This window comes from Salvelinus namaycush, chromosome 15 (genome assembly GCF_016432855.1).
Source record: "Salvelinus namaycush isolate Seneca chromosome 15, SaNama_1.0, whole genome shotgun sequence".
In the NCBI taxonomy this organism is placed as follows: domain Eukaryota; kingdom Metazoa; phylum Chordata; class Actinopteri; order Salmoniformes; family Salmonidae; genus Salvelinus; species Salvelinus namaycush.
Window position 1 is genome coordinate 3,938,205 of NC_052321.1, and position 22,739 is coordinate 3,960,943.

Consider the following 22,739-nt stretch of genomic DNA (forward strand, 5'->3'; position numbering starts at 1 on the left):
TGCAGGTAGGGTAAACAGAGCAGGTGAGTGCAGGTAGGGTGGACAGAGCAGGTGAGTGCAGGTAGGGTGGACAGAGCAGGTGAGTGCAGGTAGGGTAGACAGAGCAGGTGAGTGCAGGTAGGGTAGACAGAGCAGGTGAGTGCAGGTAGGGTAAACAGAGCAGGTGAGTGCAGGTAGGGTGGACAGAGCAGGTGAGTGCAGGTAGGGTAGACAGAGCAGGTGAGTGCAGGTAGGGTGGACAGAGCAGGTGAGTGCAGGTAGGGTGGACAGAGCAGGTGAGTGCAGGTAGGGTAGACAGAGCAGGTGTTTGGTGGTTGTAGCCCTGTTCCACCCATTTATGTTAATTTACTCATATATGCAAATGAACCCAGTGTATTTATGTATATTAGATACATATAATAGTCTTTATTTTAACAGATTTGAAAAAATATATATCTGATAAAATAACAACGTACATTGTACGATTTTAAAAACCAATCCAAATATATATATATATAAAAAATAAAAAAATGTCAATATATTTTTTAAATGTATTAAACAATTGAATACCCACCAAAACCCCCAGGTAAATGTTATGTGCAATTATTTCAGTCAATATCTGATGGATTAATCCATCCATTGTTGCATCTACAGTTGAAGTCGGATGTTCACATACAGTTTAGCCAAATACATTTAAACTCAGTTTTTCACAATTCCTGACATTTAAAAATTCCCTGTCTTAGTTCAGTTAGGTTCACCACTTTATTTTAAGAATGTGAAATGTCAGAATAATAGTAGAGAGAATTATTTATTTCAGCTTTTATTTCTTTCATCACATTCCCAGTGGGTCAGAAGTTTACATACACTCAATTAGTATTTGGTAACATTGCCTTTAAATTGTTTAACTTGGGTCAAATGTTTTGGGTAGCCTTCCACAAGCTTCCCACAATAAATTGGGTGAATTTTGGCCCATTCCTCCTGACAGAGCTGGTGTAACTGAGTCAGGTTTGTAGGCCTCCTTGCTCGCACACGCTTTTTCAGTTCTGCCCACAAATTTTCTAAAGGATTGAGGTCAGGGCTTTGTGATGGCCACTCAAATACCTTGACTTTGTTGTCCTTAAGCCATTTTGCCACAGCTTTGGAAGTATGCTTGGGGTCATTGTCCATTTGGAAGACCCATTTGCGACCAAGCTTTAACTTCCTGACTGATGTCTTGAGATGTTGCTTCAATATATCAACATAATTTTCCTACCTCATGATGCCATCTATTTTGTGAAGTGCACCAGTCCCTCCTGCAACAAAGCACCCCCACAACATGATGCTGCCACCCCCGTGGTTCACGGTTAGGATGGTGTTCTTCGGCTTGCAAGCCTCCCCCTTTTTTCTCCAAACATGACAATGGTCATTATGGCCAAACAGTTCTATTTTTTGTTTCATCAGACCAGAGGACATTTCTCCAAAAAGTATGATCTTTGTCCCCATGTGCAGTTGCAAACCGTAGTCTGGCTTTTTATGGCAGTTTTGGAGCAGTGGCTTCTTCCTTGTTGAGCGGCCTTTCAGGTTATGTCGATATAGGACTCGTTTTACTGTGGATATAGATACTTTTGTACCTGTTTCCTCCAGCATCTTCACTAGGTCCTTTGCTGTTGTTCTGGGATTGATTTGCACTTTTCGCACCAAAGTACGTTCATCTCCAGGAGACAGAAAGCGTCTCCTTCCTGAGCGGTATGACGGCTGCGTGGTCCCATGGTGTTTATACTTGCGTACTATTGTTTGTACTGATGAACGTGGTACCTTCAGGCGTTTGGAAATTGCTCCCAAGGATGAACCAGACTTGTGGAGGTCTACATTCTTTTTTGAGGTCTTGGCTAATTTCTTTTGATTTTCCCATGATGTCAAGCATAGAGGCACTGAGTTTGAAGGTAGGCCTTGAAATATATCCAGAGGTACACCTCAAATTGACTCAAATGATGTCAATTAGCCTATCAGAAGCTGCTATAGCCAGGAAATTTTCAAGCTGTTTAAAGGCACAGTCAACTTAGTTTATGTAAACTTCTGACCCACTGGAATTGTGATACAGGTAATTATAAGTGAAATAATCTCTGTAAACAATTGTTGAAAAATTACTTGTGTCATGCTTAAAGTAGATGATCTAACCGACTTGCCAAAACTATAGTTTGTTAACAAGAAATGTGTGGAGTGGTTGAAAAACAAGTTTTAATGACTCCAACCTAAGTGTATGTAAACTTCCGACTTCAACTGTATTAGAATTATTTTAACAATTTCGATGACTTTTGCTACGTGTGCTAACGGCTAGTGACAAGATCAACAACAGAGACTCGTTGGGGATTCGAGAGAGACATGGTCAGACTGTCCCTGGCTTGTTGGGGATTCGAGAGAGACATTTTCAGACTGTCCCTGGCTCGTTGGGGGATAAGTCACTTTGGATAAAAACGTCTGCTAAATAGCATGATTTTATATTATCTAAAATAATACTATGCATAAAACTTTGTGAGTCTTTCAAATGAGACAGAAACACTTCTACAGTACCTCAACGGGATCCTGGTGTAGACTGGAGAGGGCTAAAGGCTCAACTAATCTGTCTTTACATAGCCAGTTACAGACAGAGGAGTTGAGAGACTGCAGGTAAGGGTCACGCAGGGCCATGTTCGTGGAAGGATAGACAGAGGGGTTGAGAGAGGGCAGGTAAGGGTCACGCAGGGCCATGTTCGGGGAAGGATAGACAGAGGGGTTGAGAGACTGCAGGTAAGGGTCACGCGGGGCCATGTTCGTGGAAGGATAGACAGAGGAGTTGAGAGAGGGCAGGTTAGGGTCACGCGGGGCCATGTTCGGGGAAGGATAGACAGAGGAGTTGAGAGACTGCAGGTAAGGGTCACGCGGGGCCATTTTCGGGGAAGGATAGACAGAAGTTGAGAGACTGCAGGTTAGGGTCACGCGGGGCCATGTTCGGGGAAGGATAGACAGAGGAGTTGAGAGACTGCAGGTAAGGGTCACGCGGGGCCATGTTCGGGGAAGGATAGACAGAGACAAAACCAACTCTTTATGACATAACTGACCGGAGCAGCAGCAGCTACGGCTCCACCTGCACTCTGAGGTCAGTCGCCATGGATACTTCCCAAATGGCTCCCTATTCCCTATATCGTGCACTACTATAGACCAGAGCCCTATTCCCTATATCGTGCACTACTATAGACCAGAGCCCTATTCCCTATATCGTGCACTACTATAGACCAGAGCCCTATTCCCTATATCGTGCACTACTTTTAAGCAGGGCCCAAAGGGTATATACATTGTATAACATAAACTGGAAATAGGTAACCTGGCTACTGGTTAAGTGAGGTTAGAGGGATTTAATTACATTTCCTGGGCTATTATACTTTACTGACCTCCAATTGTCTGCATAGTGTACCAATTATTAACCTAACCATAGTATACCCATTATTAACCTAACCATAGTGTACCCATTATTAACCTAACCATAGTATACCCATTATTAACCTAACCATAGTATACCCATTATTAACCTAACCATAGTATACCCATTATTAACCTAACCATAGTGTACCCATTATTAACCTAACCATAGTATACCCATTATTAACCTAACCATAGTATACCCATTATTAACCTAACCATAGTATACCCATTATTAACCTAACCATAGTATACCCATTATTAACCATAGTGTACCCATTATTAACCTAACCATAGTATACCCATTATTAACCTAACCATAGTATACCCATTATTAACCTTTATTATACCCATTATTAACCTAACCATAGTATACCCATTATTAACCTAACCATAGTATACCCATTATTAACCTAACCATAGTATACCCATTATTAACCTAACCATAGTGTACCCATTATTAACCTAACCATAGTATACCCATTATTAACCTAACCATAGTGTACCCATTATTAACCTAACCATAGTATACCCATTATTAACCTAACCATAGTATACCCATTATTAACCTAACCACAGTGTTCCCATTATTAACCTTTATTATACCCATTATTAACCATAGTATACCCATTATTAACCTAACCATAGTATACCCATTATTAACCTAACCATAGTGTACCCATTATTAACCTAACCATAGTATACCCATTATTAACCTTTATTATACCCATTATTAACCTAACCATAGTATACCCATTATTAACCTTTATTATACCCATTATTAACCTAACCATAGTATACCCATTATTAACCTAACCATAGTATACCCATTATTAACCTAACCATAGTGTACCCATTATTAACCTAACCATAGTATACCAATTATTAACCTAACCATAGTGTACCCATTATTAACCTAACCATAGTATACCCATTATTAACCTAACCATAGTGTACCCATTATTAACCTAACCATAGTATACCCATTATTAACCTAACCATAGTGTACCCATTATTAACCTAACCATAGTGTACCCATTATTAACCTAACCATAGTATACCCATTATTAACCATAGTATACCCATTATTAACCTAACCATAGTATACCCATTATTAACCTAACCATAGTGTACCCATTATTAACCTAACCATAGTATACCAATTATTAACCTAACCATAGTGTACCCATTATTAACCTAACCATAGTATACCCATTATTAACCTTTATTATACCCATTATTAACCTAACCATAGTATACCCATTATTAACCTAACCATAGTATACCCATTATTAACCATAGTATACCCATTATTAACCTAACCATAGTATACCCATTATTAACCTAACCATAGTGTACCCATTATTAACCTAACCATAGTATACCCATTATTAACCTAACCATAGTATACCCATTATTAACCTAACCATAGTGTACCCATTATTAACCTAACCATAGTATACCCATTATTAACCATAGTGTACCCATTATTAACCTAACCATAGTATACCCATTATTAACCTAACCATAGTATACCAATTATTAACCTTTATTATACCCATTATTAACCTAACCATAGTATACCCATTATTAACCTAACCATAGTGTACCCATTATTAACCATAGTATACCCATTATTAACCTAACCATAGTATACCCATTATTAACCTAACCATAGTATACCAATTATTAACCTAACCATAGTATACCCATTATTAACCTAACCATAGTGTACCCATTATTAACCTAACCATAGTATACCAATTATTAACCTTTATTATACCCATTATTAACCTAACCATAGTATACCCATTATTAACCTAACCATAGTATACCCATTATTAACCTAACCATAGTGTACCCATTATTAACCTAACCATAGTATACCCATTATTAACCTAACCATAGTATACCCATTATTAACCTAACCATAGTGTACCCATTATTAACCTAACCATAGTATACCCATTATTAACCTATAGTGTACCCATTATTAACCTAACCATAGTATACCCATTATTAACCTAACCATAGTGTACCCATTATTAACCTAACCATAGTGTACCCATTATTAACCTAACCATAGTGTACCCATTATTAACCTAACCATAGTGTACCCATTATTAACCTAACCATAGTATACCCATTATTAACCTAACCATAGTATACCCATTATTAACCTAACCATAGTGTACCCATTATTAACCTAACCATAGTATACCCATTATTAACCTAACCATAGTATACCCATTATTAACCTAACCATAGTATACCCATTATTAACCTAACCATAGTATACCCATTATTAACCATAGTATACCCATTATTAACCTAACCATAGTATACCCATTATTAACCTAACCATAGTATACCCATTATTAACCTAACCATAGTATACCCATTATTAACCTTTATTATACCCATTATTAACCTAACCATAGAGTACCCGTTATTACCCTAACCATAGTATACCTATTATTAACCTAACCATAGTATACCCATTATTAACCTAACCATAGTATACCCATTATTAACCTAACCATAGTGTACCCATTATTAACCTAACCATAGTATACCCATTATTAACCATAGTATACCCATTATTAACCTAACCATAGTATACCCATTATTAACCTTTATTATACCCATTATTAACCTAACCATAGTATACCCATTATTAACCTAACCATAGTATACCCGTTATTACCCTAACCATAGTATACCCATTATTAACCATAGTATACCCATTATTAACCTAACCATAGTATACCCATTATTAACCTAACCATAGTATACCCATTATTAACCATAGTATACCCATTATTAACCTAACCATAGTATACCCATTATTAACCTAACCATAGTATACCCATTATTAACCTAACCATAGTATACCCATTATTAACCTAACCATAGTATACCCATTATTAACCCAACCATAGTATACCCATTATTAACCTGGGGCGAACAAATTATTTATTTAATAAAAAAGCCTAAAACCGTCTACACCAGTCAACACAGCACTGGGATGATAAATAAGATGGTGGCTGCTACAAGTTAGCTCGTCTTGTCTGTAGCTGAGAAGCGTCTCTCTCTGTCTGCCTCCGCCTGCTCGCTTCCATCTCACCGGCACCTACGCAGCTGTAGAGCGTCAGCCTCTCAGGGAATTTTTTATATTTAAAAAAAAATGATACTATTCAAATAGTGAACTTATTTCAAACCCCCATCCCTACACCACACACACGCGTACGTAAACATACTGCTTACCCCAGGGTAGAGATAAGTAGCTTTGGTACCACCCACCACTTCCAAGCTGCCCGTTGTCATAGTGACGACATCGTGGTCCTTCATAGAAGCCAGCATTAGCCAGGTGTCCCCTCCTCCTCCAGCTCCTCCAGTCAGACAGAGAGTCCCTATTCAACTCAGACAATGGGCTGTCCAAACCCAAACGACATCCTATTCCCTATATAGCATACTTACTTTTGACCAGGGGTCCGTAGGATGCAAATTTGGGACGCATCCATAAATCAGTGTTCTTCAGCTTCTGCACATCTCATTCAAGTGAACCGCGATTGCTGGTTTAGCAACATGGCCAGCTGATCACACATGAATCCCGTACCCAGCTAGTCAACTACCGTCATAAGATCACAGTGAAAAAAAACAAGACAAAGACCGGGACGCGTGTCCACAAAGCAACTCCAGAGTAGTCGTGATGATCTAGGATCTAACAGGTCAAACTGATCCGAGATCAGCACTCGTACACTGAGATGCTTGATACGGCCCCTGATTTATATTGCTGGCAATGATCTAGGATCTGTCCATATAGTCTTATGATCTAAAATATCAAACTGATCCTAGATCAGCACTCGTACTCCACGGGCCCTGACTTGACAAGTTGTGATTTGATATTTTTCTAGAAGGCTCTAAGCTGTCAATAAAATAGACCCGTAGCTCCAAAGGGCTTGACCCCTACAGTGGGTCACTGTGACTGTAGATTGACGGCTGTCGTTACAGAATCAGGACCAAAGCAGAGAAGACTGGCGCAGGAGAATCGGCAGACGAGGTTAATCTGGACACCTGCTGCATCATATGTTTGGTCGTCCTACTCCCTGTAGACCTATTGACCGAGCTACCGACCGAGCTACCGACCGAGCTACCGACCGATCTACCGACCGATCTTCCGACCGATCTTCCGACCGATCTTCCGACCGATCTACCGACCGATCTACCGACCGATCTTCCGACCGATCTACCGACCGATCTTCCGACCGATCTTCCGACCGATCTACCGACCGAGCTACTGACCGAGCTACTGACTGAACGACTCACTACCAGAGATCCCTGTGATGATTCAGAATCATCATGCCAGACAATAAAAACAGTGTCCAAAATGGCACCACATTCCCTATATAGTGCACTACTTTTGACTAAGGGCCCATTTGGCTCTGGTCAAAAGTAGTGCACTACATACATAGTGAAAAGGGTGCCATTTGTGACAGGTCAATAAAATGTGCACATACACGTATTTAACCATGTGCTATTGTTTTCGATGTAACCAAGTAGAAATGCGTCCATAAATCGCATAAAAAGGGTCTACCAGTAATATTTAAATGTCAATGATTTACAGTCCACCAAGGCAGTCTTGATTAAACAACATCTGTCTGTCTGTTGAGTGAAAACGTACATCGCAACAGGTGCAACAAGCCATCAATCAGTACAATGCCAGTACACGCAAAAGATGCATAACATCAAACACCATAATGTTATGATTCAGTTTTTTTTTTAAAGTAAGAAATTACATTTTTGTTTAATACATTTACAGCACTTTCATGTGAATGTTAAACTGTGCTGGGAATGTTTACAAAACAAAACGTATTTATTGGCAATGACCATGCACCGATATACGATTGTCATAATAAAGACGAAATTACAGGATGAAGCTAAATACTACTTATTTAACACTAATATTACTAATCTGACAAATCCAAAGACTACTTTACTGTTCCCTGGGCAGCTAGCTAGGGACAAAGGACTCCTAGTCTATTAACCATGCACGGATTCCGTTTTTATCAACATGTTGCGACCAAGTAAGCAGGCTATTCTGCTTGTTACGTTGTAGCAACGTGATTGTAAAATAGATACACTTGTAACGTGGCATTTTACTGGAGGCTCTGTCAAATGTGTTAATATGGAACTGTCTCAAAGCATCATCATCACAAAACAACGGCCTAGTATGTCAATGTCCAGCCAAGGTAAAGAAAAGTGTTTGAAGAAAGAACAAGTGAATCAGGGACAAGTTGAAATGTCGTCGGCGGGGGTTCGACAGGCTACAAAAGCTAAACTAGACTATTTCTCTTTATCAGCCTTTTGTGATCATTATAGCCTACAGGCAATCCAAGTAAGTTGACATATTATTATATATTTTTGTTTTACAATTTCTACAAACTTACCCACAGAAACTCCACTGAGTCGAAGGCTGCCTATCCCCTCTTCTCTGGTCGAATTTTAGGGAGACCGTTACGGAAGTTTCAGAATCGTTCGTCCTTCCATTAAAAAAAAATGTTTTGAATTTCTCTCAAATAAACCCTTCCTGAAACTTATTGATAAAACTCCTTATTTGGGGCTAGCGTAACCCAGGTAACCTGCTGTATTTTATACTTCTGTTGTCAAACGGTTTGTTCTCGTTGAGCAGGCTAAAATACCTTCCGAGTCAGCTGCATCTCTCCTTTAGGATTTTGAAAAGCTCCTCGGAGAGGAAGGGGTGGTGACGCATTGAAAAGCTCTGGAGTCGCGCGGATGCAGTCACTGGCGCGCCGCGTTCACAGGAGCTGGAATTCCTCTTCTTCAAGGCCCCCGACCCTTTTCACAGGCAAGGAAGGCAACAATTCATATGTTTAGAAGTACGTGTTTAATATGAAACGAGGGCATCACATTTTTTTTTATGGTTAAAAAAAAATAGACACATACCAAACTTTGCAAATAATTGAATAGCCTAAATAGGCCTACATTTTAAATAAAACATGCCTTCATAACATTGAAAACCTAATCAAACAGTAAGTTGCTTTAGTTTTTGGCATGAGTGTAATCTAAACAGTGTAATATGAGTGAAAGACAGTGAATAGCTGTAATTCTCTTTATTTGACCTGTAATTAGTAGGCATCTTGATTTCCCTCTCCTCTGTAGCCTGCTGTTGTCAAACAAAACTCATATCCCTGTGCGTGCGTGTGTGTGTGAAGCCTAATCAACATGTTAACGTTTATTAGCCTTTTCAGCCAATCAGCTTCCTATTACACAGAGACAACCCTTCACCTCATATTTCCCAATCCTTCCCGTCACCAGGAAGAAAAACCTACATGTTCTCTCGACAATTTCTGTCAGTAAGTTCTCTGCAGTTTAGTTTACACTTCAAAAATGAGGAAAACAGTTGATAAGGACAACGAAACTAAGACCATGGACAACAAGGAAACCCCAGGGTCTGAAAATAAGAAGTCTTACTGCAAACGGAATACTGTTACAAGTGAACGGTCACACTAGTAAGTACTGTAGCCTTCATGTTCCCGAAGCCAGCCTCTAGGACTGTATTTTCACTTGTTTCAGTGTTGTCATAGCTAACCTTGTCGCCAGGATCAATTGCAGAGAGAGTCAGCCGTCTGGTGGACTAACATGTATTGTAAAGTTGTTATAATGCACGGCTACTATTGTTTTGTCCTGTTATAAGGCCTCTCTTGCATGTTCACACCATTTTCAACGGCATCCGTCTACCTCATAAGTCTAAAGTGAATGAAAGCCAGAGCGTCAAAAGATACATTTCCATTTTGGACAATAAAGTTTTCTTATCTTATCTTACAGTTCTCCGTGGTTATCCATTTTGAAGAAGGCGATCTTACTGCAGTGTATCGTCTACATCTCTCTGCCTGTCATGCTCGGCCTGTTTCCATGGATACTAGGCCATGTTGTCTTTTCTCACTGGTGTACGAAGAGGAGTTCAGTCTGACCCTATTGAAAATTGACATGGTGTAAAATTATGAAATTACATAATTGAATGTTGCTTCTGCATATGCTGCATACCATATTGATTGTATATACAGCAAACTACTGTGTGTTCAGTAATATTATTGCATGGGATGATCAGACTGGTAGGAACTGAATAAAGAATGATAACTTCTTTTTGTTTTGAAATCTGTTAATCAGTAAGGTTTCCGTACCTTGTGGACCTGACCAGTCCAGCAGAGCTCTCCCTGAACCACACTCTAAACTTTTACCTCAGTCCAGAGGAGGGGATCTCACTGGGTGTATGGTAAGTCAGTGGATACGTCTCAAAATGGCACCCTATTCCCTACATAGTGCACTACTTTTGACCCCAAAATGGTAGCCTATTCCCTACATAGTGCACTACTTTTGACCAGGGTCCATATGGGATCCCATTGTTGTTTTCACCAGTCAAGTGTTTTTTCAAATCATTGCAGACGGGTATACTACAAAACATTATCAAGGAGTTAGCCAGCTAATTTTGATAAACAACCCAAAATATCAACTGATTATCAGGTTCGTTAAGAAAACTAAACTTCAATATGTGTTTTTGTTTGTTGAGTCAATAAGACCATGTCCATTTGAAGCTTTACTTTCTTTCTAAAAAAATAAAGTTATTTCAGAATATTTTGGCAAGTTAACTCATTGATTCTGCTTTCCAGAGGCAGTTTGTAACTCGATAGTGAGTGTTGCAACCGAGGACAGGCGATTTTTACTCACTACGCGCTTCAGCACCCGGCGGTCCCGTTTTGTGAGCTTGTGTGGCCTACCACTTCCCGGCTGAGCCGTTGTTTCTCCTAAACGTTTCCACTTCACAATGACAACACTTACAGTTGACTGGGGGCAGCTCTAGCAGGGCAGAAATTTGATGAACTGACTTGTTAGAAAGGTGGCATCCCATGACGGTGCCACTTTGAAAGTCACCGAGCTCTTCAGTAAGGCCATTCTACTGACAATGTTTGTCTATGGAGATTGTATGGCTGTATGCTCGATTTTATACACCTGTCAGCAATGGGTGTGGCTGAAATAGCCAAATTTGAAGGGGTGTCCACATACACTATATATACAAAAGTATGTGATCGTGTCTCAGTGCAATCAAGCTTTGAAATTAATGTTATTTTCAAATACAATCTGTTTTTGGGCTTAGTTGTGGTTACATAAATGTAAAAAGTAACTTAAGTAACTTCACTCTGCACTGTTTGTTTGTGCTGTCTGTGTCTCTTAGGCATACGGTTCCCGACAGCCAATGGGAGAAGGCCCAGGGGGCCTGCCCTGAGTGGTACAGTGAGACTCTGGGAGATGGTTCTCCTGTTATCATCTATCTCCACGGCAACGTGGGCTCCAGGTGGGTCTAGTGTTGGGGTAGAGACCCTGTGTGTATCCTAAATGGAACCCTATTTCCTATATAGTGCACTACATTTGACCAGAGCCCTATGAGTGAGGGAGGTCTGGGCCCTGGTCAAAAGTAGTGCACTATATAGGGAATAGGGGGCCATTTGGGATGCACATCCTGGTAGACACTCCTAATGAAGTCCAGTGGGTATTATTACATCATCAGGGTCATGTTCATTAGGGAACACCGTGGTAAAATGTTTTGGAAATAGAACATTTGTGTTCCTTTTGGGAAAATAAGAACATGTTCCCTGTTTCAGTACATTTTCTTCCATTTTGTGTCTAATGAATACATCCCAGTAGTCACTTGTTTGATTCTTAGTTTCGAGATTAAGTAAATCAGTGACATCCCTTGGTTTATTCCACAGATATACCATAGTCATCCCAGTGTTGTTTCAATGAATGAGAAGGAGCTTTTTTTGTTGTTGTTTTGTTTTATGTTATTAAACTCTCAAACTGTCCTGTCATGTCCAAAGGGCCATAAACCACAGAGTGGAACTTGTGAAGGTACTGTATGTTGTTCTAGTCTGAAATAATAGATTTTGGGAGTATTGGTTAAAATAAGGATGTCCTAACCAAGCCTGTCTATTTTCTAGATCCTAAGTGCAGCAGGGTATCATGTACTGTCACTGGACTACAGAGGTAAACACAAATAAAAATTAATATACACATATATTGTCATATTTCCCTGGCCATTACAAAAAACTCAGATGTGTCAAATAATCCCGTAAGGTATGGCGATTTGACATGTAAATAAAAATTAATTGATGTATGAATTCATTAATTCATCCTAAAATAGGACTTCATGTAGTTAACGTAGTGTTGCTCTCTTAGACGTCTGGAGCGCAGAGATAAATATTTAATATTTTACATCTTTTTTTTTGCATCAGATTTGTTGTCATGGTAGCAGAGTGGAAATATAGTCTACCCAGGGTGAAAGCAGCCATAGTGACATCATGAATCAAAGGACTGCTTTCTCACCTTGCCTCCCTCCAGGTTATGGAGATTCCAGTGGGGAACCCAGTGAGGTTGGGATGACCTCTGACGCCCTCTATCTGTACCAGTGGGTAAAGACACGCAGCAGGACCAGCCAGGTCTGTCTGTGGGGACATTCCTTGGGCACTGGGTGAGTGAGTCTCTCTTGGCATTTTGCTTCTTCTTTTTTTGAAACATTTGGGCCCAATATCAATCAATCAATCAAATGTATTTATTAAGCCCTTCTATCATCATCTGATGTCACAAAGTGCTGTAAAGAAACCCAACCTAAAACACCAAACAATGCAGGTGTAGAAGCATCTCAAATGGACTCCTAAGACTTACGCATCTGTGGAGCTCTGAGAATATTTGACAAGTTTAACCTATCTGCTAGTATCTCCACCCTGCCCTCTGATAGGCTAGGTGGAAGGTTCAACATTGGTTATACTAATCAAAATTCTCTTAAGATCTCCACAAGTGCAGAGGGTTTAAGGCTTAGCGGTCAATTTGGGATTCACCCTGGGTTTCATTCTAGACTCTTTTCCCCAAAATGGAGATGTGTGAACTCTCTCCGCAGGGTGGCCACCAACGCTGCTGTAAAGATACAGGAACAGGGTGAGTTACTCCCTCCAGCTCCAGACAGGTCCTCCACCAGCTCCAGACAGTTCCTCCACCAGCTCCAGACAGTTCCTCCACCAGCTCCAGACAGTTCCTACACCAGCTCCAGACAGTTCCTTCACCAGCTCCAGACAGTTCCTTCACCAGCTCCAGACAGTTCCTTCACCAGCTCCAGACAGTTCCTACACCAGCTCCAGACAGTTCCTTCACCAGCCCCAGACAGTTCCTTCACCAGCCCCAGACAGTTCCTTCACCAGCTCCAGACAGTTCCTACACCAGCTCCAGACAGTTCCTACACCAGCTCCAGACAGTTCCTACACCAGCTCCAGACAGGTCCTACACCAGCTCCAGACAGGTCCTACACCAGCTCCAGACAGTTCCTACACCAGCTCCAGACAGTTCCTACACCAGCTCCAGACAGTTCCTTCACCAGCTCCAGACAGTTCCTTCACCAGCTCCAGACAGTTCCTACACCAGCTCCAGACAGTTCCTACACCAGCTCCAGACAGTTCCTACACCAGCTCCAGACAGTTCCTACACCAGCTCCAGACAGTTCCTTCACCAGCCCCAGACAGTTCCTACACCAGCTCCAGACAGTTCCTACACCAGCTCCAGACAGTTCCTTCACCAGCTCCAGACAGTTCCTACACCAGCTCCAGACAGTTCCTACACCAGCTCCAGACAGTTCCTTCACCAGCTCCAGACAGTTCCTACACCAGCCCCAGACAGTTCCTTCACCAGCTCCAGACAGTTCCTACACCAGCTCCTGACAGTTCCTCCACCAGCTCCAGACAGTTCCTACACCAGCTCCAGACAGTTCCTACACCAGCTCCAGACAGTTCCTTCACCAGCTCCAGACAGTTCCTCCACCAGCTCCAGACAGTTCCTCCACCAGCTCCAGACAGTTCCTCCACCAGCTCCAGACAGTTCCTACACCAGCTCCTGACAGTTCCTACACCAGCTCCTGACAGTTCCTACACCAGCTCCTGACAGTTCCTCCACCAGCTCCAGACAGTTTCTACGCCAATCAAATATGTTTTTAAATCCATGACAGGGAAAAGTGTGGAGAATCGGACATATAGTTTGTCAGTGGTGATGAACAAAGTCAGAAGTCTTCAGATCCAAGTGAGCGGACTCTGATAAAGGTTTAGTTAGTTCAGTCATACCTCAATAGGTGGACTGTGGGCCGGACCCAGAACGGAGGTCAATACCGTCAACAAAAAAAACAAAAAAACCTGCAGGAAATTAAGTTTAAACCTGCTAACTTTTCTCTCTGCCAACAAGAGGGGTTGTGAATAGTTTGGGTTACGAGCTGGGGGGTTTGTTACTACGCCGATAAATTACAATATCGAACCGGACCTTTGCCATCTAGGACATTTGAGCATTTCTGATCTAGTTCGTTTATCTACCTTCACAGCTACCATTGATTTTTGATTCCCCAATTTATTCATCTGATTTGGAGGTACACTCAATTGTTATTTTTCCTGTTGTTTTCAACGTCAGTGACCGGTCTTGATAGCCTGCGTGCCAGTCTGTTTGCGCTGCCAACGTCAGTGACCGGTCTTGATAGCCTGCGTGCCAGTCTGTTTGCGCTGCCAACGTCAGTGACCGGTCTTGATAGCCTGCGTGCCAGTCTGTTTGCGCTGCCAACGTCAGTGACTGGCCTCAACGCAATCTCAACGTTCAGTATGCAGCTGGAGTTTATGCAAGGGTTCCACTGATAGAACCTCTATTAAAAAGCATGACACCCCACAAAAATGTGTAGAGGTGCTGACTGAGGGAGAATAAAATGTATAAAAGAAAAGGAGACACACTCGACACACGCTCCAAACAATTTAAAGTGATGCTCCGGAACTTTTGTATAATTTCAGCCAGTAGTTTTGATAGTGGTGCTCAAAAGCCAAACCGGGTCCCTGTTTTGTGTGTACTACGTCCTCCATTTCATATGTAATTTTACATCCTGCTTTTTGGTTTGCAATTCGTATATTATACACACAGTACCAGTCAAAAGTTTGGACACACCTACTCATTCCAGGGATTTTCTTTATTTTTACTATTTTCTACATTGTAGAATTATAGTGAAGACATCAAAACTATGAAACAACACATATGGAATCGTGTAGTAACTAAAATATTTTATATTATTCAAAGAAGCCACCCCTTGCCTTGATGACAGCTTTGCATGAGTAGGTGTGTCCAAACTGGTACTGTGTAATATATATATATATATATATATATATATATATATATATATATATATATATATATATATATATATACAAATTTGTTGTGCTTTAAGATCCCGGACTGTATCTTTAAATGGGTAAACATAACTTTTTGGCATGCAGTTCAAGCATTCATTATGTAACTCTAAAGAAGTCACTGATTGAACATAACATTAATAATGGATCTATGACAAAAATGTTTGTCATTTCCATGTTTGTCTTGACATGTTTCCATGTTTGTCTTGACATGTTTCCATGTTTGTCATGACATGTTTGTATTGACATGTTTCCATGTTTGTCTTGACATGTTTCCATGTTTGTATTGACGTTTCCATGTTTGTCTTGACATGTTTCCATGTTTGTCATGACATGTTTCCATGTTTGTCTTGACATGTTTCCATGTTTGTCTTGACGTTTCCATGTTTGTCTTGACGTTTCCATGTTTGTCTTGACATGTTTCCATGTTTGTCTTGACATGTTTCCATGTTTGTCTTGACATGTTTCGTCTTGACATGTTTCCATGTTTTGTCTTGACATGTTTCCATGTTTGTCTTGACATGTTTCCATGTTTGTCTTGACATGTTTCCATGTTTGTCTTGACATGTTTCCATGTTTGTATTGACGTTTCCATGTTTGTCTTGACATGTTTCCATGTTTGTCTTGACATGTTTGTCTTGACATGTTTCCATGTTTGTCTTGACATGTTTCCATGTTCGGCTTGACAGCAATGGAGTTGGCAAGAGAAAGAGCACGTGATCTGAGTGACGTAACACAAGCAGATCTGGAGCCAAGCTATGCTGTTGATGGTGTGATCCTGGAGGCTCCGTACACCAATATGGAGGAGGAAGTCGCCAGCCATCCCCTCAGCATGGTGAGGTGTCTCTTCCTCACTCTTGTCCGCCTGCCTATCTGCGGCCTTGTGCAACAGTGTGTTATTGCACTATGAAACCCAGAGATGGCTTAATTTCCCCGTTTCACAAGAATGATTCAGCAATCCCTCCATCTCCTTCCTGTATATTTGACCCATATTGCTCTTCTCTAGGACTAGTTAAGCTCAAAACATTTCTGAACTGATTTTGTTGTTCCCTTCTCTATTCAGATGTATCAGTGTCTTCCAGGTTTTGAAAGCGTTCTTCATCACGTCATGCAAAGCAACAACATGGTGTTTGCTAACGATGAAAAGTAAGTACTGCCTGTGTTACCAAAGCAACAACATGGTGTTCGCTAACGATGAAAAGTAAGTACTGCCTGTGTTACCAAAGCAACAACATGGTGTTCGCTAACGATGAAAAGTAAGTACTGCCTGTGTTACCATAACAACATAGGTTGAGGAGCGCTGTGTCCCATAGTGCACTACTGTATAGTGCCACACATTTTGACCTATAGGGCTCTGGTCAGAGGTAGTGCACTGCACTATATAAAATCAAATGTTATTGGTCACATGTGCCAAATACAACCTTACAGTGAAATACTTAGGAGCCCTTAACCAACAATGCAGAGTTAAAAGTAAGAAAGATATTTGATAAATAAAAAAGGAAATAGTAACACAAAAACAATAACGAGGCTATCTACAAGGAGTACCAGTACTGAGTCAATGTGCAGGGGTACCAGGTAATAGCATGGCTATATACAAGGAGTACCAGTACTGAGTCAATGTGCAGGGGTACCAGGTAATAGCATGGCTATATACAAGGAGTACCAGTACTGAGTCAATGTGCAGGGGTACCAGGTAATAGCATGGCTATATACAAGGAGTACCAGTACTGAGTCAATGTGCAGGGGTACCAGGTAGTTGAGGTAATACAGTATGTAGTTTAAAGACCTTGACCACTCGTGTCCTTTTCCTACACGCTGAGGATGACAATGTGGTTCCTTTTTACATGGGCCAGAAGGTACGTAACATACTGATCTTGTAGAAATTAAAGACATTTAGTGATTTAGGGAAAGTTGTTCAATCCAACCCATACATTGATGTGTGCACTGTTACTATACTATAGGAGAATGAGCTAGAATGTATGTATGTGTGTGTGTATGTGTGTGTCTTCCCAGCTGTACCAGATTGCACTTCAAGCCCCTAGACAACAGTATGCAGAGGACCAGGTGCGCATTGTATCCTACAGTGAATCCTTGGGATACTCACACAACTATATCTATTTGGATCCTAACCTGGCCAGTGTGGTTGGGTAAGTTATATATATCCATCACTCCAACCTGGCCAGTGTGGTTGGGTAAGTTATATATATCTATCACTCCAACCTGGCCAGTGTGGTTGGGTAAGTTATATATATCCATCACTCCAACCTGGCCAGTGTGGTTGGGTAAGTTATATATATATCTATCACTCCAACCTGGCCAGTGTGGTTGGGTAAGTTATATATCCATCACTCCAACCTGGCCAGTGTGGTTGGGTAAGTTATATATATATCTATCACTCCAACCTGGCCAGTGTGGTTGGGTAAGTTATATATATCCATCACTCCAACCTGGCCAGTGTGGTTGGGTAAGTTATATATATCCATCACTCCAACCTGGCCAGTGTGGTTGGGTAAGTTATATATATATCTATCACTCCAACCTGGCCAGTGTGGTTGGGTAAGTTATATATCCATCACTCCAACCTGGCCAGTGTGGTTGGGTAAGTTATATATCCATCACTCCAACCTGGCCAGTGTGGTTGGGTAAGTTATATATATCCATCACTCCAACCTGGCCAGTGTGGTTGGGTAAGTTATATATTCATCACTCCAACCTGGCCAGTGTGGTTGGGTAAGTTATATATTCATCACTCCAACCTGGCCAGTGTGGTTGGGTAAGTTATATATTCATCACTCCAACCTGGCCAGTGTGGTTGGGTAAGTTATATATATCTATCACTCCAACCTGGCCAGTGTGGTTGGGTAAGTTATATATATCCATCACTCCAACCTGGCCAGTGTGGTTGGGTAAGTTATATATATCTATCACTCCAACCTGGCCAGTGTGGTTGGGTAAGTTATATATATATCCATCACTCCAACCTGGCCAGTGTGGTTGGGTAAGTTATATATTCATCACTCCAACCTGGCCAGTGTGGTTGGGTAAGTTATATATATCTATCACTCCAACCTGGCCAGTGTGGTTGGGTAAGTTATATATATATCCATCACTCCAACCTGGCCAGTGTGGTTGGGTAAGTTATATATTCATCACTCCAACCTGGCCAGTGTGGTTGGGTAAGTTATATATATCTATCACTCCAACCTGGCCAGTGTGGTTGGGTAAGTTATATATATATCCATCACTCCAACCTGGCCAGTGTGGTTGGGTAAGTTATATATCCATCACTCCAACCTGGCCAGTGTGGTTGGGTAAGTTATATATTCATCACTCCAACCTGGCCAGTGTGGTTGGGTAAGTTATATATTCATCTTTGCCAATAATGGATACAACTTGTGTTGATCCAGAGTTAAAGTACAAAATGGCTGCCTGAGTCCCAAATGGCGCCCTAGTCACTGAGTGGACACAACTTTAGGAACACCTGCTATTTCCATGACATAGACTGACCAGGTGAATCCAGGTGAAAGCTATAATCCCTTATTGATGTCCCCTGTTAAATCCACTTCAATCAGTGTAGATGAAGGGGAAGAGACAGGTTAAAGAATGATTTTTAAGCCTTGAGACATGGATTGCGTATGTGTGTCATTCAGAGGGTGAATGGCCAAGACAAAATGTTTACTGTAAGTGCCTTTGAACGGGATCTGTTAGTAGGTGCCAGCCGCACCGGTTTGAGTTTGTCAAGAACTGCAACGCTGCTGGGTTTCCTGTGTGTATCAAGAATGGTCCATCACCCAAAGGACATCCAGCCAACTGGACACAACTGTGGGAAGCATTGGAGTCAACATGGACCAGCATCCCTGTGGAACACTTTCGACACCTTGTCGAGTCCATGCCCCCGACAAATTGAGGCTGTTCTGAGGACAAAAAGGGGGCATCTCAATATTAGGAAGGTGTTCCTAATGTTTTGTACACAGTGTATAGTGCACTACTTTTAACAAGAGCCCTATGGACCCAGGTCCAAAGTAGTGCACTATACAAGGCACCATTTGGGTCTCACAGAGGTTGTTTATATGAGATTAACAAGGACGGGGGGTCAAGTTCAGAATAAGGGATAGTCACTGTCTTGAAAATGATTTGGGTTTCATGTGCTTTTCTCCGCAGGAGGTTTCTACAAAGTAAGAATAACAACATTGATAGACCGATAGTCCGGTGAGTCGGCGACATTTTTCGGGGAAGAGCTGCCCACTGTAAAAAAAACAGAACAATTACACATACTGTATTGCCTGTTCATGGTCTTTGTGAGATCCTTGTTCCTCACTCAAAACTTTCAACAAGGGCCGTGTCCATGTTTCTGTGTCAGGTTGTGTATTGCACTAGTCTCTCATAGTTGTCAGTGACTGTATGAATTATATTACAATTAAAAAAGTTTGAACAACAGATCAGACACGAATATATTTATTTTGATGTAACAACAGAACATTGGAAAAACAAGGGGCATAATAAACTATGGAACATATTCAACCCTATAGCTATAGTGTGGCACTACTTTTGACCAAGGCCAATAGCAGTCTGGTCAACAGTAGTGCACTATATAGCGGACAGGCTGCCATTTGACCTTGTATTTAGAAGGTGGATTCATAAATGCTGGGGAAAAAATAGATAATTTTGTTTGTAGATTCTGAAGGTAGGGTATGTGGCAGACTGTTGTTTGTAGATTCTGAAGGTATGTAGCAGACTTATTTTGCATCAGTTAAGGTGCTTTACAAACAGAGCTCAGTTTATTGAGCTAAAGGGGCAATCTGGGATTTGACTCATTTCAAAACATGGTTAAAACATTTCAATCTCACAGATGGACTTGCCTCCATAGCTCTGTTTATACATTTGGGAGTGGCTATCCCTCAGCTGTTTACCAAAAGTGGCGTGGTGACTGCTTTGTTGTTGTCCGAATCCCAGATTGTCCCTTTAAAAAGAACACAAAACGCTTCTAGGGGACGTTTCCCTAGATACAGATCTAGAATCCACTTCCCCTCAACAATTACAAAAACTGACCCAAGATCAGCGTCTAGGGGTAATTTCACCCTACACCACACCAGGCAGCCTCACTTCTCCGTCAGCACCCTGGCGGTCTCCGCCAAGGCCTTGCGGGGCTCATTGGGGGGCGGGATCTTCAAATCAGTAGGCTCCACCCCCCACACCTCCGTGGCGTAGTCGGCGATAGTGCGGTCGCTAGAGAACTTTCCGGAAGCAGCGATATTCTTGATCGCCATCTGCGTCCACTCCTTAGGATTCTATAAGAAACAACATGAATAATATATCGTATACTGTATGTCATCATATAATACAAAATTATCATTTATAATATATATTATCATAGTAATATATAAGTAAAGTGTACTTACACTTTGGTCACTGAAAGTAAGTGCATTCAGTTAAGGTAGCTAAGACAACGACATATCCAAGGTAGCTAAGACAACCACATCTCCAAGGTAGCTAAGACAACGACATCGCCAAGGTAGCTAAGACAACCACATCGCCAAGGTAGCTAAGACAACCACATCTCCAAGGTAGCTAAGACAACCACATCTCCAAGGTAGCTAAGACAACTACATCTCCAAGGTAGCTAAGACAACCACATCTCCAAGGTAGCTAAGACAACCACATCGCCAAGGTAGCTAAGACAACCACATCTCCAAGGTAGCTAAGACAACCACATACACTATACAGTGCATTCGGAAAGTATTCAGTATCCACATTTTGTTACGTTACAGCCTTACTCAAAAATGTATTGAATAAAACAATTTCCTCATCAATCTACACACAATACCCCATAATGACAGAGCGAAAACAGATTTTTAGACATTTATATAAAAAAAAAAAATACCTTATTTACATAAGTATTCAGACCCTTCGCTATGAGACTCGAAATTGAACTCAGTTGCATCCTGTTTCCATTGATCATCCTTGAAATGTTTCTACAACTTGATTGGAGTCCATCTGTGGTAAATTCAATTGATTGGACATGATTTGGAAAGGCACACACCTGTCTATATATGGTCCCACAGTTGACAGTGCATGTCAGAGCAAAAACCAAGCCATGAGGTCGAAGGTATTGTCCATAGAGCTCCGAGACAGGATTGTGTCGACGCACAGATCTGGGGAAGGGTACTAAAAAGTGTCTCCAGCATTGAAGGTCCCTAAGAACACAGTGGCCTCCATCATTCTTAAAAGGAAGACGTTTGTAACCACCAAGACTCTTCCTAGAGCTGGCCGCCTGGCCAAACTGAGCAATCGGGGGAGAATAACTTGCCCAGCGATTGCGTTTGAAAATTAGCTGGCTGGCTAAAACCGGCACTTTTACTGAAACGTTGATTAAATGTGCACTGTCCCTGTAAAAATAAAATAAACTCAAACTCAAGGGCCTTGGTCAGGGAGGTGACCAAGAACCTGATGGTCTCTCTGACAGAGCTCCAGAGTTCCTCTATGGAGATGGGAGAAGCTTCCAGAAGGACATCCATCTCTGCAGCACTCCACCAATCAGGCCTTTATGGTAGAGTAGCCAGACGGAAGCCACTCCTTAGTAAAAGGCACATGACAGCCCGCTTTGCCAAAAGGCACCTAAAGGACTCTCAGACCATGAGAAACAAGATTCTCCAGTCTGATGAAACCAAGATTGAACTCTTTGGCCTGAATGCCAAGCGTCACGTCTGGAGGAAACCTGGCACCATCCCTAAGGTGAAGCATGGTGGTGGCAGCAGCATCATGCTGTGGGGATGTTTTTCAGTGGCAGGGACTGGGAGTCTAGTTTGATCGAGGGAAAGATGAACAGAGCAAAGTACAGAGAGATCCTTGATGAAAAACAGGTACCTGAAAATAGCTGTGCAGCGACGCTCCCCATCCAACCTTACAGAGCTTGAGAGGATCTGCAGAGAAGAATGGGAGAAACTCCCCAAAATACAGGTGTGCCAAGCTTGTACCGTCATACCCACGAGGACTCGAGGCTGTAATCACTGCCAAAGGTGCTTCAACAAAGTACTGAGTGAAGGGTCTGAA

General features: G+C 41.5%; 2 protein-coding genes across 7 annotated transcripts in view; one reads left to right on the forward strand and one right to left on the reverse strand.

Annotated features, from left to right (window-relative positions):
- The first annotated feature begins 9,252 nt into the window (after positions 1–9,252).
- LOC120060126 (lysophosphatidylserine lipase ABHD12-like) lies at positions 9,253–20,129 on the forward strand. 6 transcript variants are annotated; one of them, XM_039009219.1, is made up of 14 exons: positions 9,293–9,314; positions 9,754–9,947; positions 10,264–10,397; positions 10,606–10,711; positions 11,669–11,788; positions 12,312–12,342; positions 12,432–12,477; positions 12,832–12,961; positions 13,388–13,425; positions 16,379–16,524; positions 16,753–16,835; positions 17,467–17,545; positions 17,703–17,836; positions 19,851–20,129. In XM_039009219.1, exons 2-14 carry the CDS (start codon positions 9,826–9,828, stop codon positions 19,900–19,902), a joined length of 1,221 nt encoding a protein of 406 aa, XP_038865147.1. In that variant the 5' UTR covers positions 9,293–9,314; positions 9,754–9,825; the 3' UTR covers positions 19,903–20,129. The 6 variants fall into 6 exon arrangements, 4 of the variants coding, with proteins under 4 accessions (XP_038865145.1, XP_038865146.1, XP_038865148.1 ...); XM_039009220.1 differs by lacking the exon at positions 17,467–17,545 and having other exon boundaries at positions 9,292–9,314; XR_005478188.1 differs by lacking the exons at positions 16,753–16,835; positions 17,467–17,545; positions 17,703–17,836; positions 19,851–20,129 and having other exon boundaries at positions 9,253–9,314; positions 13,388–15,375; positions 16,379–16,493.
- The window catches only part of pygl (phosphorylase, glycogen, liver), a 32,908-nt gene continuing 30,297 nt past the window's right edge, over positions 20,129–22,739 (reverse strand). Inside the window, exon 20 of the mRNA XM_039009216.1 lies at positions 20,129–20,977. Within this exon, the coding sequence (XP_038865144.1) occupies positions 20,789–20,977 (189 nt within the window). The 3' untranslated portion in view covers positions 20,129–20,788. The remainder of the gene's footprint in view (positions 20,978–22,739) is intronic.